The 21116-nt window shown below is 37.2% G+C and overlaps 2 protein-coding genes across 6 annotated transcripts; one reads left to right on the top strand and one right to left on the bottom strand.

The window, feature by feature from the left end:
* Positions 1–1361: 1361 nt before the first annotated feature.
* On the bottom strand, positions 1362–10433 carry LOC121323015 (probable hydrolase PNKD). Its single transcript, XM_041263734.1, has 9 exons — positions 10387–10433; positions 9512–9627; positions 8955–9067; positions 7636–7694; positions 6738–6830; positions 4419–4582; positions 3403–3489; positions 3018–3133; positions 1362–1798 (listed from the first exon to the last, which is right to left on the bottom strand). The coding sequence occupies exons 1-9, from the start codon at positions 10431–10433 to the stop codon at positions 1625–1627; spliced, it is 969 nt and encodes a 322-aa protein (XP_041119668.1). The 3' UTR covers positions 1362–1624.
* Positions 10434–11576: 1143 nt separating this feature from the next.
* LOC121323113 (protein lifeguard 3-like) lies at positions 11577–20847 on the top strand. Of its 5 annotated transcripts, none has more exons than XM_041263907.1 (14): positions 11589–11603; positions 11909–11912; positions 13410–13449; positions 14954–15344; positions 16094–16191; positions 16822–16886; positions 17304–17357; positions 18178–18228; positions 18320–18359; positions 18496–18533; positions 18844–18931; positions 19213–19308; positions 19795–19848; positions 19961–20847. In XM_041263907.1, exons 4-14 carry the CDS (start codon positions 15011–15013, stop codon positions 20105–20107), a joined length of 1065 nt encoding a protein of 354 aa, XP_041119841.1. In that variant the 5' UTR covers positions 11589–11603; positions 11909–11912; positions 13410–13449; positions 14954–15010; the 3' UTR covers positions 20108–20847. The 5 variants fall into 5 exon arrangements, with proteins under 5 accessions (XP_041119837.1, XP_041119841.1, XP_041119836.1 ...); XM_041263902.1 differs by lacking the exon at positions 11589–11603 and adding an exon at positions 11721–11781 and having other exon boundaries at positions 11906–11912; XM_041263904.1 differs by lacking the exon at positions 11589–11603 and adding an exon at positions 11767–11781.
* Positions 20848–21116: the final 269 nt, after the last annotated feature.

The raw sequence follows: 21116 nt of genomic DNA, 5'->3' as shown, positions 1-21116 counted from the left end.
GATCGCTACAATATTATGAATGAACATACTGAATGGGTTCTTAAATCGTGTTACACGTGCAGATCATGATAATATAAATACACTTGGTGAAACAACTGTAAAGCAAACTTTTTTTTTTTTAAACTGTAACTATGAAATACAATAACTCTGCCAAAACACAATTTAAAATCGTTAGTGATTCACAGCATTTTATTTTATAAACGTGTACTTACAGTTCCACCTTTGTGAATGTTATATTTGAAGTTTGATTTGCTCTTTATTTTTATAAACATGTGGCACATTGGCTTGGTTTACATGCACTTGAAAATCGACTCTGCAGCCATGACGCTGTATTTAAATGAAGTTAAACTATAAAAAAAGAAACTAGTGTGTAAACAGGTATATGTACATACAAAACTGTAAAAACAAAAGTAGTTTTTTAATCTAAAACGAAAGTAACTTGATTTATCTCGCGTGTGTTACTCTCCTACCTTGTACATCACGAAGGAATTGATGGCTGCCAGGTCCAGTAGAGATAACAACAGGCTTGTATATATAAAAACAAGCTGAATATTGTAGGTTATTGTTGGAGAAACATGCACCTTTAAGATTATTTTGGTAGCATGAAACATAACTACCATGCATGATGAATACTTACATATATTGTAATGGCCATAGCATGATAGTTTAGACTTGGGCAAATACAGAGTTCATACCCAGCAAAGAGGACAGGAGGCGACTCGGGGTACCTCGTGGGCGACTCTGGTTCTAGCATTAATGAAATTTAACTTTTAGATGTTCCACAAATACACACAAATATAAATTCTAAGTAGTTAAACTTGGAGAAATTATATTTTATATAATTTTGGTTGGAAAGGTAACCATACAAACAAGTAACTAATGTGCGGCATAATTCAAAATGTACGCAACAACACGTGAATTCATGGTTAAATGTTTTTATCTTCATGGCAACGCATAAAGCTCTTCTCTCGATACTCAGAGTCATGCATGAAGCTCTCCTCACGATATTCAGAGTCCTTCTTTTCCTACTTACTAAGCAGACACGGAAATTTAAATATCCCCTCCCCTAAATGACTGTGAATTGAGTAATCTGCACTGGTATGGCCGATTTTTTTTTTCTAAATCAGAACTGCTTAGCAAAGCATTTCCTGAAAAGTAGGGCAAACAGCTGGTGAGCAAAACTATTATGACTTGTGTATGTAAACGCCACCTGTGCTGCAAGAAAGCACCACAATCATTCAACATCTGCTACTAAACTGTATCACGACTATCCAACAAAACAGTTTTATATTAAAAGGAAAAAATACACAATGTTCTGTATTGCTTGATGCTAAGCTTCATCCCACAATATGCCTGTAACACAGCCATTCTACTACATTGCACTGTGTTTGATTTTTCACAGTACAAAGAATGGTCAATTTGATCAACTGTTCTAAAAACAGACCAGCAGAAATGAAGATCTGCAACTTTTTTCTTTTGTTAATATAAACAAAATCTTCTTGGCACAGCAGACTCCAAATAATATCTGCTTTCCAGTGTCTATTTGAACATAGTGATTATAACTGGACCACATAAATCCTCCCAAAAGACTTTCTTTCTTCATTTTTGCCACAGCAGGTGAGCACTATCTTCCTTTAAAAACGTCCTTGCGTCTGTGCACCTCCTCCAGAACTCTAGCTCTGAACTTGATCCAGTCCTCCTCACTCTCTTGCTGCAGCCCCAGAGCTTGATGAAGTTCAGTTGAGTGGCTGCGCAGGAATGGGTTGTATTCCTTCTCCTCTCGGATAGTTGATGGGCACTGCAATAAAAAGGAAGCAGGGTAAAAAGTTAAAAAAAAAAATTTTTTACTTTATTTTGTGTATTTCACATCAACTACAAAAGAACAGAAGGGTGTAGTGTAAGACATATTCATGTCAGGACAGTGAACCTGGGGCATCATGGGAAGCCAATACCAGTAGTCACTACAAGTGGATATACTATAGCCTATTAGATGCTGACATTTGAAAGAAACCAAAATGCACTGTTAATGCCCCCTAAACCCACCTGTTGTAATTCTGCCATGAATACTACCAATAATCTACTGACCTGCCAAACATACTTTCTAATTACCAAGTAAACAAGTTTGAATCCAACACTTATTTTCTTTACGATAGCAATATGTCTTGGTTGCCTACCGCTGGTGCATCTCTAATCTCCTGGCAGTGGTTGGAACCACTGCTCAGCTTAGAGCAGTCATCTAAAGTTGCGGCAAGCTAAGTGTTCAACCCCACCTCTGAACAAAACCCGTTTTTTTCCTTGTCATGACAGCCTCATCCATTTCACACAGCTTAAATGCGAAACTTGGAGCAACAACAGGGCGTGTACAGATACTACACAGTAGCCATGAACTTTTTCAAATAACTGAAACTGATTAGAAAAAAATGATGCCCTCCCTCCCTTTATTTTGCAGAATAAACCTAATGAGCACGCTGGCAGGGTTACAGAAAATGCAGGGTAACAATTACTCATGTGCTCTTTTGGTTTTCCGAGCTGCATTTTAATTCTGTGTTTCCATATTAACACTCTGGAAACATTTTACACAGTATAAATTCTGTATCAAAAACATTTATGTAACAAAAAAATAAATAAAAATGCTGATACAATTCTTTCCCACTGAGCTCCGACTCAATGTGCTGAAAGCTGCGTGTTACTGTGCATCTAATCTCCAAAAAATAATAATACATAATAATTTGTTATATAGCGCCTTTCATAGTGGACCACCATCACAAAGCACATTATAAATGTAGGCTGTGAACTGTGCATTATATGAAAAGTCACTTACAATAGGACAGTGATTTAACATCTCATCCAGAGGTTGGAGCACAAGGAGGTTAAGTGACTTGCTCAGGATCACACAGTGAGTCAGTCAGTGGCAGGGGTGGGATTTGAACTGTTAACCTTCTAGTTACAAGCCCTGGACTTTAACCACTGGATCACACTGCCTCCTAAGGCACAGATATGAAATGCATAACACTTACAGTGCACATATTCCCCTCTCTCTGCTGTAAAACCCACTGGAACTTGTTTTTCCGAGCTGTGTTGTTAGGCTCGACCTCAGCAGCAAACATCAAGTTATCTTCTGCATATTCGTGACCTGGTGAGCATGAACAGAAAGGATCCCAAGATTACACCCCAGTTACCACTTCCAAAGCTAGAAAGAAGTGCAGAAAATACACATATACAGGAGTAGCACTGCGGTTTAGTTGAATTGTGAAAGATGATGACTATTGTCAACATGTACTATGAACAAGGAGGTTAGACATAAGAGGCACAATATGTAATTAACCCCTTGGGAATAACCATGGGTTTACTGAATTTAATTGTATTTATTTTTTGTAATTGAATAGCTTTTAAAATCAATACCTGGCCACAAAAGGGTTTCATCTGCCAGAGAAGCAACAGCATCCAGCGATGCCAACATTGTTGTGGCATTCCCCTCAAACATTCGCCCTGAAACAGAACCTCAGATACTTCAGAACAAAAACAAAGCTACAGACATCAAGATGCAGATTTTTACAGCTCAGACAATCAGGTGTCACTCATGTTAAAATAAAGAGGGCAGTGTGGCCAATATTCACAATACACAGCTACTGTGCCAAATTAATGGCAGTCATAGTAGTTCACCAATAAACTGCACTCAAATAACCTTGTAAATGTTAATGTGGCAGGGCAGGGCCCTGTCTGTAAATAATAATATTGTTGTGTGGTGATTTGGTGGTGGTTGGCAGGGATGGGGTTAATTTCCTATCCCTGCCAAAATACATGTGAGAATGTGGCTGGAGCGAATTGAATAATTGATAATTAGGCTCCAACCAAATGCTATAAAAATGGGGAAATTCGTTTGTTTGGTGGAGGTGTTTTTTGGGTAGTGTTTTGTTTGACTTTTTGATTGCCTTTTGTTTATTAAACAGCGCAGTGGCACTTTAACTGCAGCTTCCTTGTCTCTGAGTCTCCTTGCCTGCCAATACCACCTGGGCCCGCAACGCTATCCTGTCACAATTAAATATGTAACTAAAATGGTGCCTGAACTGCATATTTTTCAGAAGATGCTTCATACTCACAAGAAATCTGATATCACATGACATTGTTCTTAAATCTGTGAGTTATTCTTTACTTCATAGCATTTTCTTGTCTTGTTGCAATTAAAGTAATTGTAGCTAACAAAATAGTTCCACAAAATGTCTGAACCACACACACACCTATTAATTATATAGGTCTCTTGGGGGAAATGGTTTCGCTTGGTGCTTACTATGCCAGGCAAGATAGTATTTACTACAAACCCTCATGAAGTCTTTTCAGACAAAACAATGTTTAAATCAATAACTTAACATGGGTGGCTAGAAACCTGAGGGAATAGGGAAATAAATGTTAAGATTTACCACAGCCAGAAAGGAATACCAGGTCTCCTGAGAACAGACTAGAAGGACCGTCAATGGACTTCCCATCAAGAAGATAAACCATGTGACCAACTGTGTGTCCGGGAGTGAAGAAGGCCTGAAAACGTAGCCTGCCAATCTCTACTGAATCTTTATCTGAGAGAGGACTGAAAATGCACACAAGAAGTAAGAGTCATACATCTGCCCATATGACTTCTTAGACATTACAACATTATATTCTGACACATATCAAGTCCAATTTCCACCGTGTAGGATGATCTGAAACAAAAACACATTGGAAATGTGAAAAAATGGCAAGTTATTAAAAGTGCACAGCCAATTAAAATGAAGATATCAAAACCAAGCCAAGTTTAAAAAAAAAAAAAAACATTGGGGCAACCTTGTCCAGCACCAAGCAAACAGGCACAACTGACAAAGTGGTGCAAGTGATGACTCCAAATCTCCAAAATATAACAAAGTCCCGATAGGTCTCAGCTGGTTGACTTCATCTTTCAAAATACTGCTTGTCTCACCTAATTGTGTAGCACTGACATAAACACAACACGCTTGCAAACTGAAGGTTATAGTTTCAAATCCCATGCAAATCAGACTTTTTTTTTATAGTCATCTAAATTATTTTTTGATATAGACATCACAATGTCTAGTTTGCTCTAGTATATTTCCATGTTGACAAAACAAGTTAACTGGGGTCTGCAAAAAAATATGTTGGGAGAAAAAGGGCATTTTTACCTTACTTTGGTGACTTATTTCTCTTACTGTATGACAGGTATTGACTTTCCATTCTATTGACAAAACAGTCAATTGCCACTTTTACTACAAAACCGGCTTGTTCCGTGAAAAAAAAAATGACGAAGTTTTGGGGACTTTTTGTACATTTGACTAGGAATGAGAACCATATCCTTTCACCGGTCAAGGAACTGCGCGAAGTGACGGTGAACCTACGGTTCACAATGGCAGGGAGAGAGTTAAGCTACTTTGGTCTACTTTGACATACGTGCTTACAACCCTATATATTAGCCCGGGAGTTACTTCAAGAAAGATGAATGTCCAAAAAAGTCTCTGGATACCCTTGTCACCGGTAGGACATTTGACGGATGCCAATGCCGAACACATCGTTTTTGTATGATCCGTCAAAAAGGCGAACAGTGAAAATTCGGATTAAACCACACCCCACCAAAAAGGGTTTTGTTTGACAAGGAACTACCGTTCCTCTCAATTATGCTAAACCAGATAAAACTGTACTGCAAGATGTGATTAATATAGTGGCCTATGAATTTCTAATTACATTTTCTTCCCTGAGATCTGCTGAGAAAGTGGCCATGCATGTAAACCAAGCCTACAGGTTAACGGCTATTCTTGTTATTGTTAGCAAACAATGACTAGACTGGAGTTTGCAGAAAATGTCTTTATTGGATAGATTTTTAGTGTTCCAAACAACTGCTTGTCACCCTATGTATGACTTTATGATTGTAAAGGTCAACGGTAAAAGCCAGTAGATCAGCAACTCCTAAACTGGAGATTCATGAGCTAGAAAAGCCAACTACAGTACCAACAGCAGTAACCATTTCACAGATTTAGCTCTGCATTTCTGCTAGAGGGATATTTTTTTGCATTACTATGTTTTGCTAACTGCTGATATTTAAAAAAAAAAAAAAAAAGTGAACTCCCTTTTTGCTTGAAATTGGCAAAACTGATCATTAACAAAAGGATAAACACACAGTTTGTAATGCCCTTCTAAATATAGCCTACATGGTTTGAGAAACATAAGCATTAGAGTACTGTACTATGCCTAGACAGAAGAGTAATGAATAAAATGTTTTACATTACTGAAGTCAGAGGCTGGAAACTAAACGGAAATACAGTTACGAAGAATTTTGTTTTACACCACAAGTGTAGCAATCCCTTATGTTCCAGGCAGGAAATGTCAGCTTCTAATCGTGACTTTTTGTGGTTAAAGCAAGGAAACAGCTGTTTCACTTCAAAATCTTCCAAAATAAATGTCAGTCCTTAAACAAAAAGGAGTGCAAATATACAATTATAAAGCATAGCCATTCACTGCCTTGGAAAACACAGACAATCTCTTTGTAAAAGATTAAAATGCAAGCATATCTTCCTTTAATGGTTAATCCTGTTACTAGTTTAATCTGTAGAACACAACCAATTGAGAAGCTGAGTGGAGCGCTGGTGTAAAAGTGCTGTCCACTTCCAAAAGTTACACACTACTGCTGAAGCATTTTGAATACAAAGTACAAAAAATATCATGACTCTGGATATCTGCTTCTGAACCAGATCAGGACTTACTTCGTGAGCCCTGGAATGTTATCCGTGGCATTCCCGTAGACTCGACAGGAGCTGTGCAGCCTCCTTAGGCCTTTATTACCTCCACTGTGATCCCTAGAACAAGAACAGAGTTACCATTGAACCTTGCATTATACACAGAAACTCCCCTCCAAACACACAACCTCTTGTAAAACTGTTTGAACTAGATAAAGACATTTTCAATGTGTATTGAAAAACACAACTGTCTTTGCCTGGTGTAGTTACCATGACATCAGCTTATGCAGTACTCTAGTTTTAAAACATATGGATTAGAAATTGCACTGACAATAAAACCCTGGCCTCCTAATAATGTTAAAATCTATGTCTTGCTGAACCTTTCACAGGCATAGGATAGCAGCCACCCTTAACGTTCACCCCACTGAGCTTGATATAGAAATATAGCTAACTCAGAACAAGCCTTGAATTTACAACCTACAAAACTGCAACCAGGAACAACCTACCAGACTGAGGTGTGCAGTGGTGGAAGTTTATTACTGCAAAAGCTATCTAAACAATATTGAGAAAACATGACTGAAGAAAGAAAAAAAAAACATGATAACCTAGAATTTAATTTCTTAAGAGAACCTATCTTAGCCTCTTATAACCAACCCAATACAATTTTCTGAAAACAAATTTCACATCATAAAACAGTATTTAAAATTGGAAAAAACCCTCAATAAATTCCTCCACAATTTAACATGAACAATCCTGGACCTTCAACAAAACCTTAGAATGCACGTGTTTCAACAAAACTGTACCAATCTTCACTTGAAGTGTAATGCAATAATATGGTTGATATTATAATTGTGAGAGGTTGCTTGCCTCAAATCAATAGCATTTTAAAATGACTGCCCTGCTGCAATTGTTCAAATTCTCTCACCAGTGTTTGTGTGTGCATAGGATTGCTTCCAGAGTCACTCCTTCCTGCTCCAGGCATGCCTAAAGGAAAACAGAAAACTAACTTATTAAAATCACATTTATCTTTCTTTGTAACCAAAATGACTGCCCTCCACAAGGATTACAGTAATGCCACTTGCTGTTCAAACTAACAGAGCATCTTTGTTTTATTAGTGGTATCTTGTGACGGTCTGAACTTGACGCACACAACATGCACACTAATTTATAGAGGGGTACATCTCGCAATAAAAGAACCTGGAAAATAAAGTCTAATGGAGGCCCTGGACTCCAATTATACAGGCAGCAAAGGTAGGAGATCCTGAAACCATTTACAAGGATATACAGTGTATTTATTAGTGTCAGGGTATGATAGGGCTATGAGAAAAATGGGTGCTTGTAAATTCATACTGCAAGGTCTTTAATGTAAAGGACAGACAGTTCAGATAACGAAACTAAACTGACCGGACTTCCAGCTCTTCAGGCAATGGAATGGATATATTGCGATAAATGGGCCAATGCCAACAGTGGCAGGAGTATCTCAATCTTATTCAGGTCAAAGGCCAAGCAAACCAGATGGTCACACAGCGTTGTCGGTACAGCACTGAATTTGGAAGGTAGCCAGGGAGAGGCTGCATTTCAGTTAGAAATACTCCCACCCAAGACAGCAGAAGCTCACAAGATAAATTATTTTAGTTACTTTTTTTTCTATGACCTGTATACACAAGGGCTGGTGACAAAGAACTTGCATTAATGCCCTTCAGAACTTGCATGAACGTTCTGTAGACTTTACAGCATTTACAATGATTTCAAGTGGAAGATGGATAATTTTGACTGGAGATCAAATCTATATTTACATCTTTTGCAAAGTCTTTAGTTTCAGACTTCCGAACTACGACATCACTCGTAAACATAAGGTTATGGGCTGCTGTTCCGGAAAGATATGGATGAAGCTCTGCTCTTCGCAGCTTTAAAGCTCATACTTGTGAAGCTGGTTAGTGGAATTAAATGATTTCTTCATTCACAAAGATCACATGTTCTTTGGTGACACGCAAATACAGTACTAGGTTTACAAATATGCATATGCAAATAGCTTTATGCAATCACAAGCAATATGATATATTGGATACAGTTTGCATGTTGTACTGTATTCGAGTCTGTCTATCAACAAACTGACCCAAGAGGACTCTAATAGTTAAACAGCAGTGTGTATGCAGCTAACTGCAAAAAATGGCAATACTTCAAAATGAACCAGTATTCAGAACTTAAACACATTTCTGCTTCTAAACTACAACGACCATTTACCTGGACCATTTCTGGATCAGCAGGATCCACGACCACAGCAACATTTGATGTTGTGTCAATAATCAGGTAACTGTAGTTATCTGTCAATACGGGAATCGGTACAATTTTCACATCTGAAATCAATATAAAACAGATACTATGTAAAAATACAAATAGGCAAGGCTACCTGTAGTATATGAACTTTGTAACATGAAGGTGGTATGTTACCTGCAGGTAATTTGAAGACCAAGTACCCAAAGTGCATAGGCAAAGACAATTTTGAATAGCAAATTGGAATAAAATAACAAATAGCAAGAAGGAAAAGTTACTGATGTTCTGCCTCGTTTCTTGCTGGTTTTATTCTGTCAAATAATGTTATTGCTCTATGAAAATGTGCTTTTGAACTTACAAGTCCCAAGTTGGTAGGAAACTCAATGGTAGTATCATTTGAAGTTCTACACAAAGCTTTTGCTCATGGGTTACTTATTCAAGTAAATTAAACCTGTGCGAATGAGACCCATTACTATATGTGTCTTTCAACTTATGAATGAAGCTTTGCAAGTTCAAGTGAATCTTACTATTTCTAGTCGTTGGCTGAACCGTAGAGTGGCCTGACGGAAAGCGTTCCCGAGCTTTCCTCACCTGCCTCTTATAAAACATATAACCCAGTTTAGTTTTTGTGTACAGCGTGTATCTGTGATAGAAACAAAATAAAGGTGAATATAGTTTACACAACTTAGGGAAAATGTGTTAATTTAGGTGAACTGCATTTAAAAGTGTAAAAAACACCCATTTTTGCTGAGCCAAAAACTCGGATTGCCTTCATCATCATTACAATTAGAGAAATGTCATCACCCACACTAAAATCCAAGGTGAACAAGGTTATCACCCCCCCCCCCCCATATATATATATATATATATATATATATATATATATATATATATATATACACACACACACACACACACACACACACACACACACACACACCTACTGAAAAAGCAGGAAAATGAAAATCTGAATTTCTTTCCGGTGAGCCCTACACAGTGATATTTCTGGAAAGAGGAGTGTGTTCAGTAGAGGAGAAAACATTTTGTTTTTCTTCATTTTTGTTTTCTACCAAAACGTGTTACACCATACTGTGAATATGTACTACTGTTGTTATCTACAAAAGTTCTGAAGTAATAAGTTTGCAACTTAACAGAGAAAGTTAAGTCAGAGCGAACGTAAATCATGGGTAAGTGTCCGACACAGCCCACATTGTACCCCTGACTATGTAACCTGCATAATAATGGGGGGGAATCCTAACAAAAAACATGCAAAAACTGTGAATGCAACTACTTAGCAGGATCTGATGGGAACGAATGAATCAGCCAGTATTTTCTATCCACCATAATGACTTACCCTGCTTATTTCTTCATAGATTGATCAACCACATTGCAATGCCAATACCTTAAAGCTAGAAAGATGAACAAAGACACCTGCAGTAAGCCTACCATTATGTAATTCTGTAGATATGTGCGTGCAGGCCACCCCTAAGTCTTAACTCATGATGCAAAACAGCTAGGTTAGTAAGACATGGTGAGACACACGATCTTAAAAGAACGTGACTTTACTGACATGCTAACACCTGGGTATTGTCTCATCAGCCACAACTGTTCAGTCGCCTCGATGGCCAGTTATTAAATTCAGGTTTATAAATAACAACAGGGTATAATGAAATCCAACAAAACACCTACACAATTTAATGACTTAAATAATATAGTTGTTACAGTAAGGAATTACTGCAGAGTATTACAGTAACAGGATCAATCAGGTTTCATTCTGAACTGAGCAGTACAACAGCAGCGCAGTAGCGTTACTGCGAGTGCGTTCAAGGTTTCGTAACCAGAAAAGTAATTGTTTCTCCTTTTTTTTTTCTTTCTTAGTCACGCGATTCTAAACAGGGGTTTCTCTGTCCTTGCCATCACCCTTGCACCTACACCCCAAAACCAACGGCTCCTTCTCGTAACGCTGTACTGAAAGCAAAGGCAAAACACACCAAGAACATACACCGGTCTAGCAGAGCCATGGCTGTGGGCGTAACCTCTACCGTATTGTCAGAAAGCGCCTCTCTTCGCTATCACGTGACAGTGATGTCTTTTTTTTTTCGGAGGTAAAATGACTGCATTTTACTGACACGTACAGAGGTGTCATTCTCTTATTAAAATCCCCATTGAAGATGTTGCACAAAAAAAAGTTAATTGTACGTCATACTGTAATTAAATTATTTGGTTAGTGTAATGTAATCGTAACCCAAAGTGTAAATTAAGACTTGCAACGTACATTCTTTAAACACTTTTTCTTTTGTATATGTGTAGTATTTTATATAATTTGCGTCTGGTGGACGACAAAGCAACCAACTGAACTTGTTTCTGCAAGTATGTATGTTCTCAGAAATCATAATTGCAAATAATATGGAGTATCGGGGAATATGCGTTTTGATTCCGAGTCATCTTGTCAGTTCTCGTAATTCTTCTTAATTGACCGATTACCATATTAAATTTATGTTCAATATCCAAAATCCACAACTCCCCCCCCCCCCCCCCCCCCCCCAAAAAAAAAAAAAAACTTTTTTTTTGGTTTCATTTTCCTGAATACGCTGTTACAAGGCAATCGGCTTGGTTTGGGTAAGCTAGTATAATTGCTGTTATAGTTGTTTTGCTGGCAAGTTTTTCGTGTTGCTGGATCGGATCCCAAACTCCTCCTTAATGTGCATAACTTGATCAAAACTCAAGGAAGTGTCAATTACATTACATTAATTCCAATAGAAATCTTGAAAGACTTACTTGGGAAAGGGTTTATTAGGTACGGATTTACAACTTTTTGTAAGGAAAGGGTTCATCAAGTTTGAAATCTATTGTAACCAACATATTTTTTCACTTGTTTCTACCTTTTCTTCTTTGCGTGTACCTGTATGGAAAACCACAAGAAGTACTGTAAGTAACTAGAAATAATACATATTCTACTACAAAACTGTACTTTACTTTTTTAAATTGTTATTTTTTATTTTAACACATTATATTTCAAGTTAAATTGTTTACTTTTACCGAAAGAACAAGGCGTGGTGTTCTCGCTTTAATTTTGGTTTATTTAGTTGGGTGTGCTGGTAATTGATGATTGTTCTAGGTATGAACAGATAGAATCGATTTTAGAAGTCAAACATAAATTACACGCTCGATTGACCTTTTGAGTTGAATAGTTTAATGCTCCTCAGCATGGTAATTATTTCACTTCATTCCGATGTGGTTGTGAACCTATTTTAGCCCGTTCTCTGGGAGCACAATTGTATCAGCATACAGACAGTACTAAAAAGTGATTGTAACTGCATACAAATTACATTGGTCATCACACGGATGGTACTGGGTCTTATTTAGGTGTTTTTTAAATTTAATTTTTATATCTATGCGGTAGAACTTGTTTATTATCATTTGGGTAGCTAGTGGAGCGACTTCGTAATTATGCTTTATGTGTTAGATGACACAATGTTTAGTGTACTCTACAAAAAAGCAATTCACTGAAATACTAGTATTTGGTGTCATTATTATACAGATGCCTTTTTTGTTCGAAATTCAAATAAAAGTTTCGTTGTATGCAGATACTCATTTAAACTATAGGTCATTTAGCTACTATTAACACTGTGCGTTTACAAATAGGATTATTTTCCATCAAAGTCGGAAATCTTGAAATGCGTCTGTAACATTCCATTGTTCCGGTGGAATATTACACAAGGTAAAATGACAATTTATGTAGCCGCACCTCGAAAACAAACATTGGGAAAAAAACACTTCCGTTACACTGTAGAGGTTTTGGCTTCTGGGTGGAGTTTAAATGAGCATATCACGGCCTGCACGACGCAATTAAGTTCCTGCAAATATTAAGATAAGTGCAAGTAAAGGCTAGTAAGTTAGGTTAGAGTTGAACATGACATAACATGCCTAAGAGTTGGTATTCATTCAAAGATCATTATTTTTTATTATTGTTACAAAGTGTTTTACTGTCTCCCAACAGTATGTGAACAATTTACTCTCTGTAATGGAATCTTCTCCTTGTGGAAACGCCTCACAGTGCACCAACGCCTAAACATGAACATATGAAGTACTTTAGTTAGTAATGCTAAACCCTACAGCAAGGGTGGAGATATGCATTGGCTTTATCTGAGTGGTTATAAAACTATTAAATGTACTCAAGGGTAATTATCAAAATCAGATCGGAGTTATTTTCTTTGATCGTTCTTGGTTATGAAAATCAGTCTAATGTTAACCAGCGTTTTATTTCTTTTTAAATGTCAATTGTCTGACCTGTTCTAAACCTTAGTGACTTCCAGGGACAGCTTCCAGCTTGGCTGGCTGATTCACACATATTCAGGAATGTGTTTAGTTTGTGTTTATCTTGTTGCCATGTGATTTATTTATTTATTTATTTATTTTTTACAGCACTTCATGTTCCTGAACCAAGTGGATAGAAATATTGCAAGTGAGTTTTACAATATTATCTACAAGCCCACAGTGTGTTTTATTTTTGGTGGGCCAGGGCATGTCACACTTGAGATTAGCTTTCCCAATTGTAATAAAACTTGGTAAGGGCATTCTTTAACACAGATTGTACATTTTCAAAATGTAGGATATGCTGATCTATTTTTGCATTATTTATGGTCTGATTGGGTGGGCTGCAGTAATGAATCTGCTACTATCTTTAGAACTGCTTGCTAAAATTAGGTGCATTGACATTTGTTATAAAGAGTGATTACACTTAATGTGCCCTACGTTTTCACACTGACTCCAGTAATGTGCTATTTATGTCCTTGGCAGGGTATGTACAGTATAAACTTTTACCTTGCGTGTTGTTTTTATTTTTTGTTTTTTTTCCCCAATTCACTGTGCCTTGAAGTTTTCGTTTAAACTTCACAATATGAAAACGCATATGCAGGTGTTGCTAAAAGGTTAACCAGAAAGTCCACATTTTCATTAGTATATGGTGTTATTGTCCTATTTTACGTTACAAATTTCAATTGTGCAATTGGAGTAGCAGACTGGTTTAATAGCACCTATTTATTGCTATTTAAACAGCAATTGGCATTGGCAGCTCTAGCATGCTCATACTTTGCTAGTCTGTCTGAAAACTACTTGTGGATGAAAAATGTGTACTCCTTGTTTTCTGTTAGTGCACCTCCAGAACGACTGCCCACAAAGAGTGTTGTTCCACAGTTTAAGTTTTGATCATCATAGTAGCAATGAGTTCCACAGTTAGTGTTTTTGCTGACAGGTACCAGAAAGAAAGTCAGGGTTCAGGGTTTATATAAATACAAGTTTAATAAGGAGCCCCGAGTGGCTCATCCAGTTAAAGTGCTGCCGCTGGGAGCGCCGGATGAGTTGCACAGCTTGGACGGTGCCAGTTCATGTCCAGGCTGTGCAAAGAGGTTGAGCTTTGCTGGGGACCCCGAGTGAGACGTCACATTGGCTCTGATGCTCCGGAGGGGGGATGAGAAACTTGCAGGGATTGCTTCTCCTCATCTCGCAACAGCAAACCCTATTGGCCAGACACCGAGAACATTCATCGCCGTAAAAGCGATTCTGGCTTTAGGCTTGTGAGATCGAATGACCCTCACACATCCTCAGAACGTCAGTACTGTGTGGGGACTTGCTGAAAAAAAAAAAAAAAAACATAATTGGACATTCCAAATTGGGGGAAAATAAAGAAAAATGATAATTGGTCACTAAAATAAAATACAAATAAAAAAGACGTTTACTAAGTACAGTATGTGCTTTTACTGGTAATGGTATAAGTAGCTTCCATAAATACAAGAGGTAATTAAGTAGGCAGAGTACAGTACATGTCATATGTATATTATATGTGGATGGGCAAGCTAAACCTCCTGTCAAAATTGAAAAAAATAGAGTAGCTAACCTTTGGTCTTTACAGAAGGCTTACTTTGAATACATTTTCTTGAAGCATCTGACATATGTTTTATTTTTAACAGCTTAAAGGAAAGAAATGTAAAAAACGAGCCAAGGAGTTGAGGGAAAAGCTTGTCCCCATGTCAAGGCCGGATATACCCCCAGGCTATGAGGATGCAAATAATCCTCTATACCCTCCCCACTCTGGGGGGTATCCTCACCCATCACCATATGGTGGCTTCCCAGCTTCTAGAGGATACCCACAGCCAGGGGGGTACCCACAGCCAGGGGGGTACCCACAGCCAGGGGCGTACCCACAGCCAGGGGCGTACCCACAGCCAGGGCCCTACTCCCAGCCTGGAATGTTTCCTCAGCCAGGAATGCAGCTCAATCCCAACAATCCGGCTGGAATGCCCCCCATGATGCCCCCCATGATGCCCCCGATGATGCCACCAACTGCCCCCCTAAACGGAGGTATATTCCAACATACGAATAAAGTGTTTCAGTGCTGAAGTACTGTTACAGAATCATATACGTTACTGTGTGAGAAGCAGTGTAAATTGGGTTCAACAAACAAATGTGGTTCTCCCCATATTAGTGACAAAAAATATTTGAGTTATGTTTACTTCAGTCATCTATTAGTTTCTTTTTGTCAATAAGTGCAAGCATTGACCGAACAGACAAATAATATTTATAAATAATGCATATGATTTCAACCAGTCAGAGTTATAACCATACTACACAAGACAGTCTATCCTAATGTATTAACTTTTATTGTAAATAAAAAGATCATACTGAAGATCTGCTTTTAAATAGAGAAAACTGTTTGTTTTTAACTTTATAACCATTCAATGAATGTAACTGTACAAACTGTTATTGTCTTTACAATATGGACAGTTCCAATAGGAATATGCAGTAGGTAAGACACAGTATATGTACAGTTCCAATAGGAATAGTATATGTTTCTATTTTGATTCTTAGACAGTACATGCAAAAAGGGCTAAACAAAAGACAAACTTTACACTACCCTCCTCAAACCATTGTGAAGTCATAGTTCAGCACAATAGTTAGTATTATTACTGTCATGCATTCTACTATAAAAATATGTTTTATAAGCAGCAAAAACTTTACAACTATTGGAAATATAAGCTTGCTTTTGTTACATAAAACATTCAGTAATTAACATGACCAGCAGAGCTTCAAGCAGTGTGATTGCTTTACAGATGGTAACAGAACATATGATCAACATGGTGATAATACTGAAGGGTTCACTGCAAGCAACTGGAATGATAAGAATGTTCGGCATGCTTTCATCCGGAAGGTGAGAACCAAATATTACAGCGTTAGTTCAACATTAGTGCTGGTTGTGCATTTTACTCTTGTGTATTGTCAGTATACTAGCATGGTGTTGCGAGTGAGAGAGATAGTTGAACCAGACATAAAACATAAAACCAAGTCATGTACCATAAAAACCCTGCTTAATGAAAAGCAGAACTGTTACTGTATGCAGCCCAGTGCCCTGGTCTGATTCAAGAAATTCCACTGCCCCACCCGATAATGAGCTCATGGAAATTAGTTCAAAGAGCTGCCTATTTATTGAAGCAATGGTAACACTGAAATCAAATTGTTTACATGCTTAGTTTTATGGTTGGTACAGTATTCGTTACAATGGCTGTTTCTGCAGAAAGTAAATAACATGTTCCTTTCTGAAATGTTGTATTGATATAGTCATCTTACTTCAGAAAAGAGTTAGATTAAAAAAAAAAAAAAAAAAATCAAATGCTGAGAAGTTTTGAAATATAAAGCAATACAATAGCTGATTTCCAATCTTAAATCAAACCTAGATGTGCAATGTCTCTGTTAACATGTGGGTTGGATCATATACAGTACCTCTGCTTGTAGGTTTCAATGTTTTATGCTGGAGGCTGAATTGCTTGTGTTTTCATAATAGGTATATCTCATCCTGGCAGCTCAGCTACTTGTTACAGTGGCAATTGTGGCCATCTTCACATTTTGGTAAGAAACAAAAGCTGTTAAATAACTTAAGAATTAAGATTATTGGGCTCCCGAGTGGCGCATCCAGCAAAGGTGCTCCACGTGGATGTGCCCTATAGTCTGGGGATCACAGGTTCAAGTCCAGGCTATGTGGACTGTGCATAGCCAACTGTGACCGGGAGTTTCTAGGGGGCAACCAAGCAGTGGGCCAAGGATACAGATAATAATTGGGCATACCAAATTGGGGAGAAAAATCAGGGTAAAAAATTGGTGACAACTAAATTTATAAAAAAAAAAATTGAGATTAAAATACAAATGTCTTCTATTAGTATCTGTTAACTGCATTTTTATAAGAACTGCCTCGTCCTTTGATGTTTTTTTAATTAAACGATTGTATCATTACTGTACTGAAACGCAGGTTTGTTTTTTTATTTTTAGTCACCCAGTGAAGTCATTTGTCCGCTCATATCCAGCTGTGTATTGGGTGTCTTAGTAAGTATCTTTTTGCTGCTCACAGCTATGTCAATTATTTAGATCAAGTATTAACCTATTGGCAACATTCCATCATAGAATTTTTAATCTTCAATCACGTGGAACACAAGGTGGAAATACTCATATAGGTCCACATATAGCACCAGTGAACAGCTGAAACATTAACCACTTTCGTTTATGATGACTACACAGATTTATTATTTTATTTTATTCAAACATTCAGTGATATATACATGAATTAATGAATGAGGCAAAGCAGGTAATAACCAAGTACGTGGTGTGTGCAGATTCATTAATAATGAGGTTTTGAATTGGGTTGCAGTCACATGGGGTCGGCTTTTCCGGTCATATGAAAATCTTCAGCAGTTATGAAGCCAGTTTCTTTATATATAATAGAGAGAGAGAGAGAGAGAGAGAGAGAGAGAGAGAGAGAGAGAGAGAGAGAGAGAGAGAGAGAGAGAGAGAGAGAGAGAGAGAGAGAGAGAGAGAGAGAGAGAGAGAGAGAGAGAGAGAGAGAGAGAGAGAATTTAGATACTTTTAGCATGGAAAACTAGCTTCAGTAACTACAGGAAAGTTGGTATAGGGGTGTTCAGCAAACTGTTGTATTATTAGTACAGACAGTATAATGGCAGGACAGTAAAAGACCTATAATGAATTTGTCAGGAACTAATTTCTTAATAGCATCCCTAATACCCTCATATCACACATTCTGTTATTTTATTCCAGTTTCTACACTTTCATGAATACTTCTGATGATACATTTTGCTGAATTGCCCTGAAACAATTAGAGATACATACTGTACCTTGTCCTTTTCTACAGTGGGATTTTCTTTGTAACCTACATGGTGTTATCTTGCTGTGAAGGGCCAAGGTGAGCTGCAGTTTACACATTTCTAGTGCTCATTGTCATCTATGTTTTAGAAGAGTTTGTGTTTTGAGAACATTTCTTTTTCTATTTTTAGGAGACGTTTCCCTTGGAATGTAATTTTACTGGCAGTATTTGTAAGTCAGCATTTTCAAAAATGAAGTTTAAATGTGAGACAAGGGGTTAACTATATGATAGCCCTTTAATTTGAAAGTTAACATCAGCGTATAATTAAAACAAATAACATAACATAATCTCTGTTTTCCCATGCAGACCCTGGCTATGTCCTACATGACTGGAACAATTTCAAGGTTTGTAATATGTGTAGCTGAAATACGTGTAAACATTTTAGGGGTTATTTTAGAGTTTCTGGTGACTGTAACAGAGGTACTTTTTAATGGGTTTTAAGTAACCTAAAACAGTGCATTAAGAATTTTGATTTCATGTCACAGAACATGAATGTATTACTCTAACTACATAAGTATATTTTATGTTTAACCGTATTTAAGTCTTTAATAACTAACTCTATATTGGGGTGCAGTGTAGGACAGGGTCTAAAGGAGTGGATTGCCTTCCTGTTACTTATAATGTTCTTGATACATTTGTAATCTTTGTTTGCAGTTACTATGACACAAAGGCTGTGTTTCTGGCCCTTGGCATGACTGCAATTGTCTGCATCATTGTTACTGTCTTCTGTTTTCAAACTAAGGTAAAGGTATCGTTTTATAAGTTGTTATTTTTTAAAAGTTGGTTAATTCAGGTGGAAGCAGCATTAGAACAACCTCGGTACTAAACAACAAGATTTGTAATAAGTCAACTGTATTGACCGTACTTCAGATTGTACAGATATTGACTGTAAAACAGCTGCATACCCATTGCTCAACCAAAGCATATGGATTGCTAATTGATTGGTGTGATTGACAATTAGAATTCTGAGGGTTTTTTAACATTCCTTTTGTGTCATGAATGACACATAACATTTTGTCTCAGGTGGATTTCACATCATGCGGAGGCCTGTTCTCTGTCCTTGGGATTGTTCTCTTTGTCACCGGCATCATCACTACTATCGTACTGTCATTTAAATATGTAAGTGGCTGTGCTGTCTTATTACAATGAATATGAAAACTGAACCCTTACCCTTTAGTGAAATATTATGTAAGCCAACAATAAGCAATCTCCAAGCCTATCTGTCAATCAGGAACATACAAAAAGATACCCCCCACCCCCAGTATTTCCTCTGAATGGCTCTTGCATGACAAAGGGCTGTGCAGGTGTTGTTTAGTTGAGAGTATTGAACACCACCATTTGCACAGAGTGACCAACATGTATTTTGCATTCGTTGATCGTATTCATATTATTTGCATGCTATTCTAATGTCTTTCTTTTTGATAAAGGGAACTTACTAATTCATTTTTAGCTCTTGTTTTTGACAAGTTTGAGAAATAAGTACCAAAGGCCCAGGGAATAGTTTGGGCACAGTAGAACACATGGTGTGTGTGTGCATTATAACTATGTGTTTGTGTGTGTGTGCATTATAACTGTTATTGAATTGGGTTATTTTTGTTACCCCAGATTCCATGGCTTCATATGTTATTTGCAGCCCTTGCAGCTATTATATTTACTCTGGTGAGTAACTTGTTTTATACGCATATTATCAATTTCTGTCTGTTTTACCTGACTCTAGTGATAAAGCGAATGTCTCTTTCTTTCAACTTATTTTTCTTTTGACACTCTACAGTTCTTGGCCTATGACACACAGCTGATCCTGGGCAATAAGAAGCATGCAATCAGCCCCGAGGAATATGTTTATGGAGCTCTCCGATTATACACTGACATCATCAACATTTTCACAAACCTACTGCAACTCATTGGGGCAATTAAATAGGATTGCTGCAGTGTCCAGATTGTGGACTACAGCAATGATGCTATATGTTAACTGCTTTGATCAAAAATTTTACCCTATTGCAGTAGCGTGTGTACCAGTATATTACATATATTTGTGTGGATAAGGTGTATTTTATGTTTGTACGTTTTTCATTAATACCTACATCACCTCTTTTGGTAATGTTATATTTAAAGTTTCAATCTCAAAACCCTTTTCAAGGTTAACTGAACTCATTGTTCCCTACAAATATGCAAAAAATGAACTAGTTTACTGGATTATGTCTGATTAGCATTGTGAGTGGATTACTGTATATGATTTGTTATGGCTTACTAACAATGTTTGAATGTAAAACCAAATGGAATTTCATGATATGAAAACATGCATAAAAAAGGGTTGCAGTTTTTAATCAAAATGTCAGTCTTTGGAGTGTTCAGTTGATTTTGTTGAATTAGTTTAAATGTAGTATATTCTAGAGTACTGCTGCCATGTACAAAGCAGGCACCATTTAGTTTATTTACCATGTATATATCTAGTACTTTTCCAATATAATTAAACTTAACTGATTGTAACAACATCACTATGACGTTTTTGTAAGTGGAAAATACACTTATGTTACTGTACTAAGCTGGACCAGTCATCATAGGATTGTCCAAGTATGTTTGTTTACAGGATGTTAAAAGTGCTAAAAGGCATTGTTATATATCTTTTTAAAATATATTCAATACACTCTTTGAAACCTGTATGCATTGTTCATGTGTGTTGTCCTAATAATATGAACATAAAGGTTATACATTTTCCCCATAGTAAAGTTTTGAAAATGTGGTACTAATGAATTCCCAAACTGTAGTACTGTGAAGAAAAAATACTTACTATGGGTTCAACATGACAGGTTTGTACATGTACTGTCCCTGAGAAGTCCTAAACTGAGCAAAAGCCATCTTATATAGAAGTATATGATGTACATTTGGGAGAAGCAACTGCTATAAAACTGAAAGGGTGCAGGATTAAA

The sequence above is a fragment of the Polyodon spathula genome, chromosome 11 (genome assembly GCF_017654505.1).
Source record: "Polyodon spathula isolate WHYD16114869_AA chromosome 11, ASM1765450v1, whole genome shotgun sequence".
NCBI lineage: Eukaryota > Metazoa > Chordata > Actinopteri > Acipenseriformes > Polyodontidae > Polyodon > Polyodon spathula.
Note: the sequence above shows the minus strand (reverse complement) of the source record. Positions and strands in the feature narration are given on the sequence as shown.

What these genes read in the sequence shown, in the direction of transcription:
- LOC121323015 (XM_041263734.1), bottom strand. Translation starts at nt 10,433, where the DNA reads ATGGTAGGCTTACTGCAGGTGTCTTTGTTCATCTTTCTAGCTTTAAG. An exon ending in CTGATCCAGAAATGGTCCAG is followed by an intron (nt 7,695 to 8,954) that starts GTAAATGGTCGT and finishes GTTTTCCTTTAG; the next exon opens with GCATGCCTGGAGCAGGAAGG. An exon ending in GAGAGGGGAATATGTGCACT is followed by an intron (nt 1,799 to 3,017) that starts GTAAGTGTTATG and finishes TTTTTATTGCAG; the next exon opens with TGCCCATCAACTATCCGAGA.
- LOC121323113 (XM_041263903.1), top strand. Translation starts at nt 15,011, where the DNA reads ATGTCAAGGCCGGATATACCCCCAGGCTATGAGGATGCAAATAATCCT. An exon ending in GTGGCCATCTTCACATTTTG is followed by an intron (nt 16,887 to 17,303) that starts GTAAGAAACAAA and finishes TTTTATTTTTAG; the next exon opens with TCACCCAGTGAAGTCATTTG. An exon ending in ATGACTGGAACAATTTCAAG is followed by an intron (nt 18,534 to 18,843) that starts GTTTGTAATATG and finishes CTTTGTTTGCAG; the next exon opens with TTACTATGACACAAAGGCTG.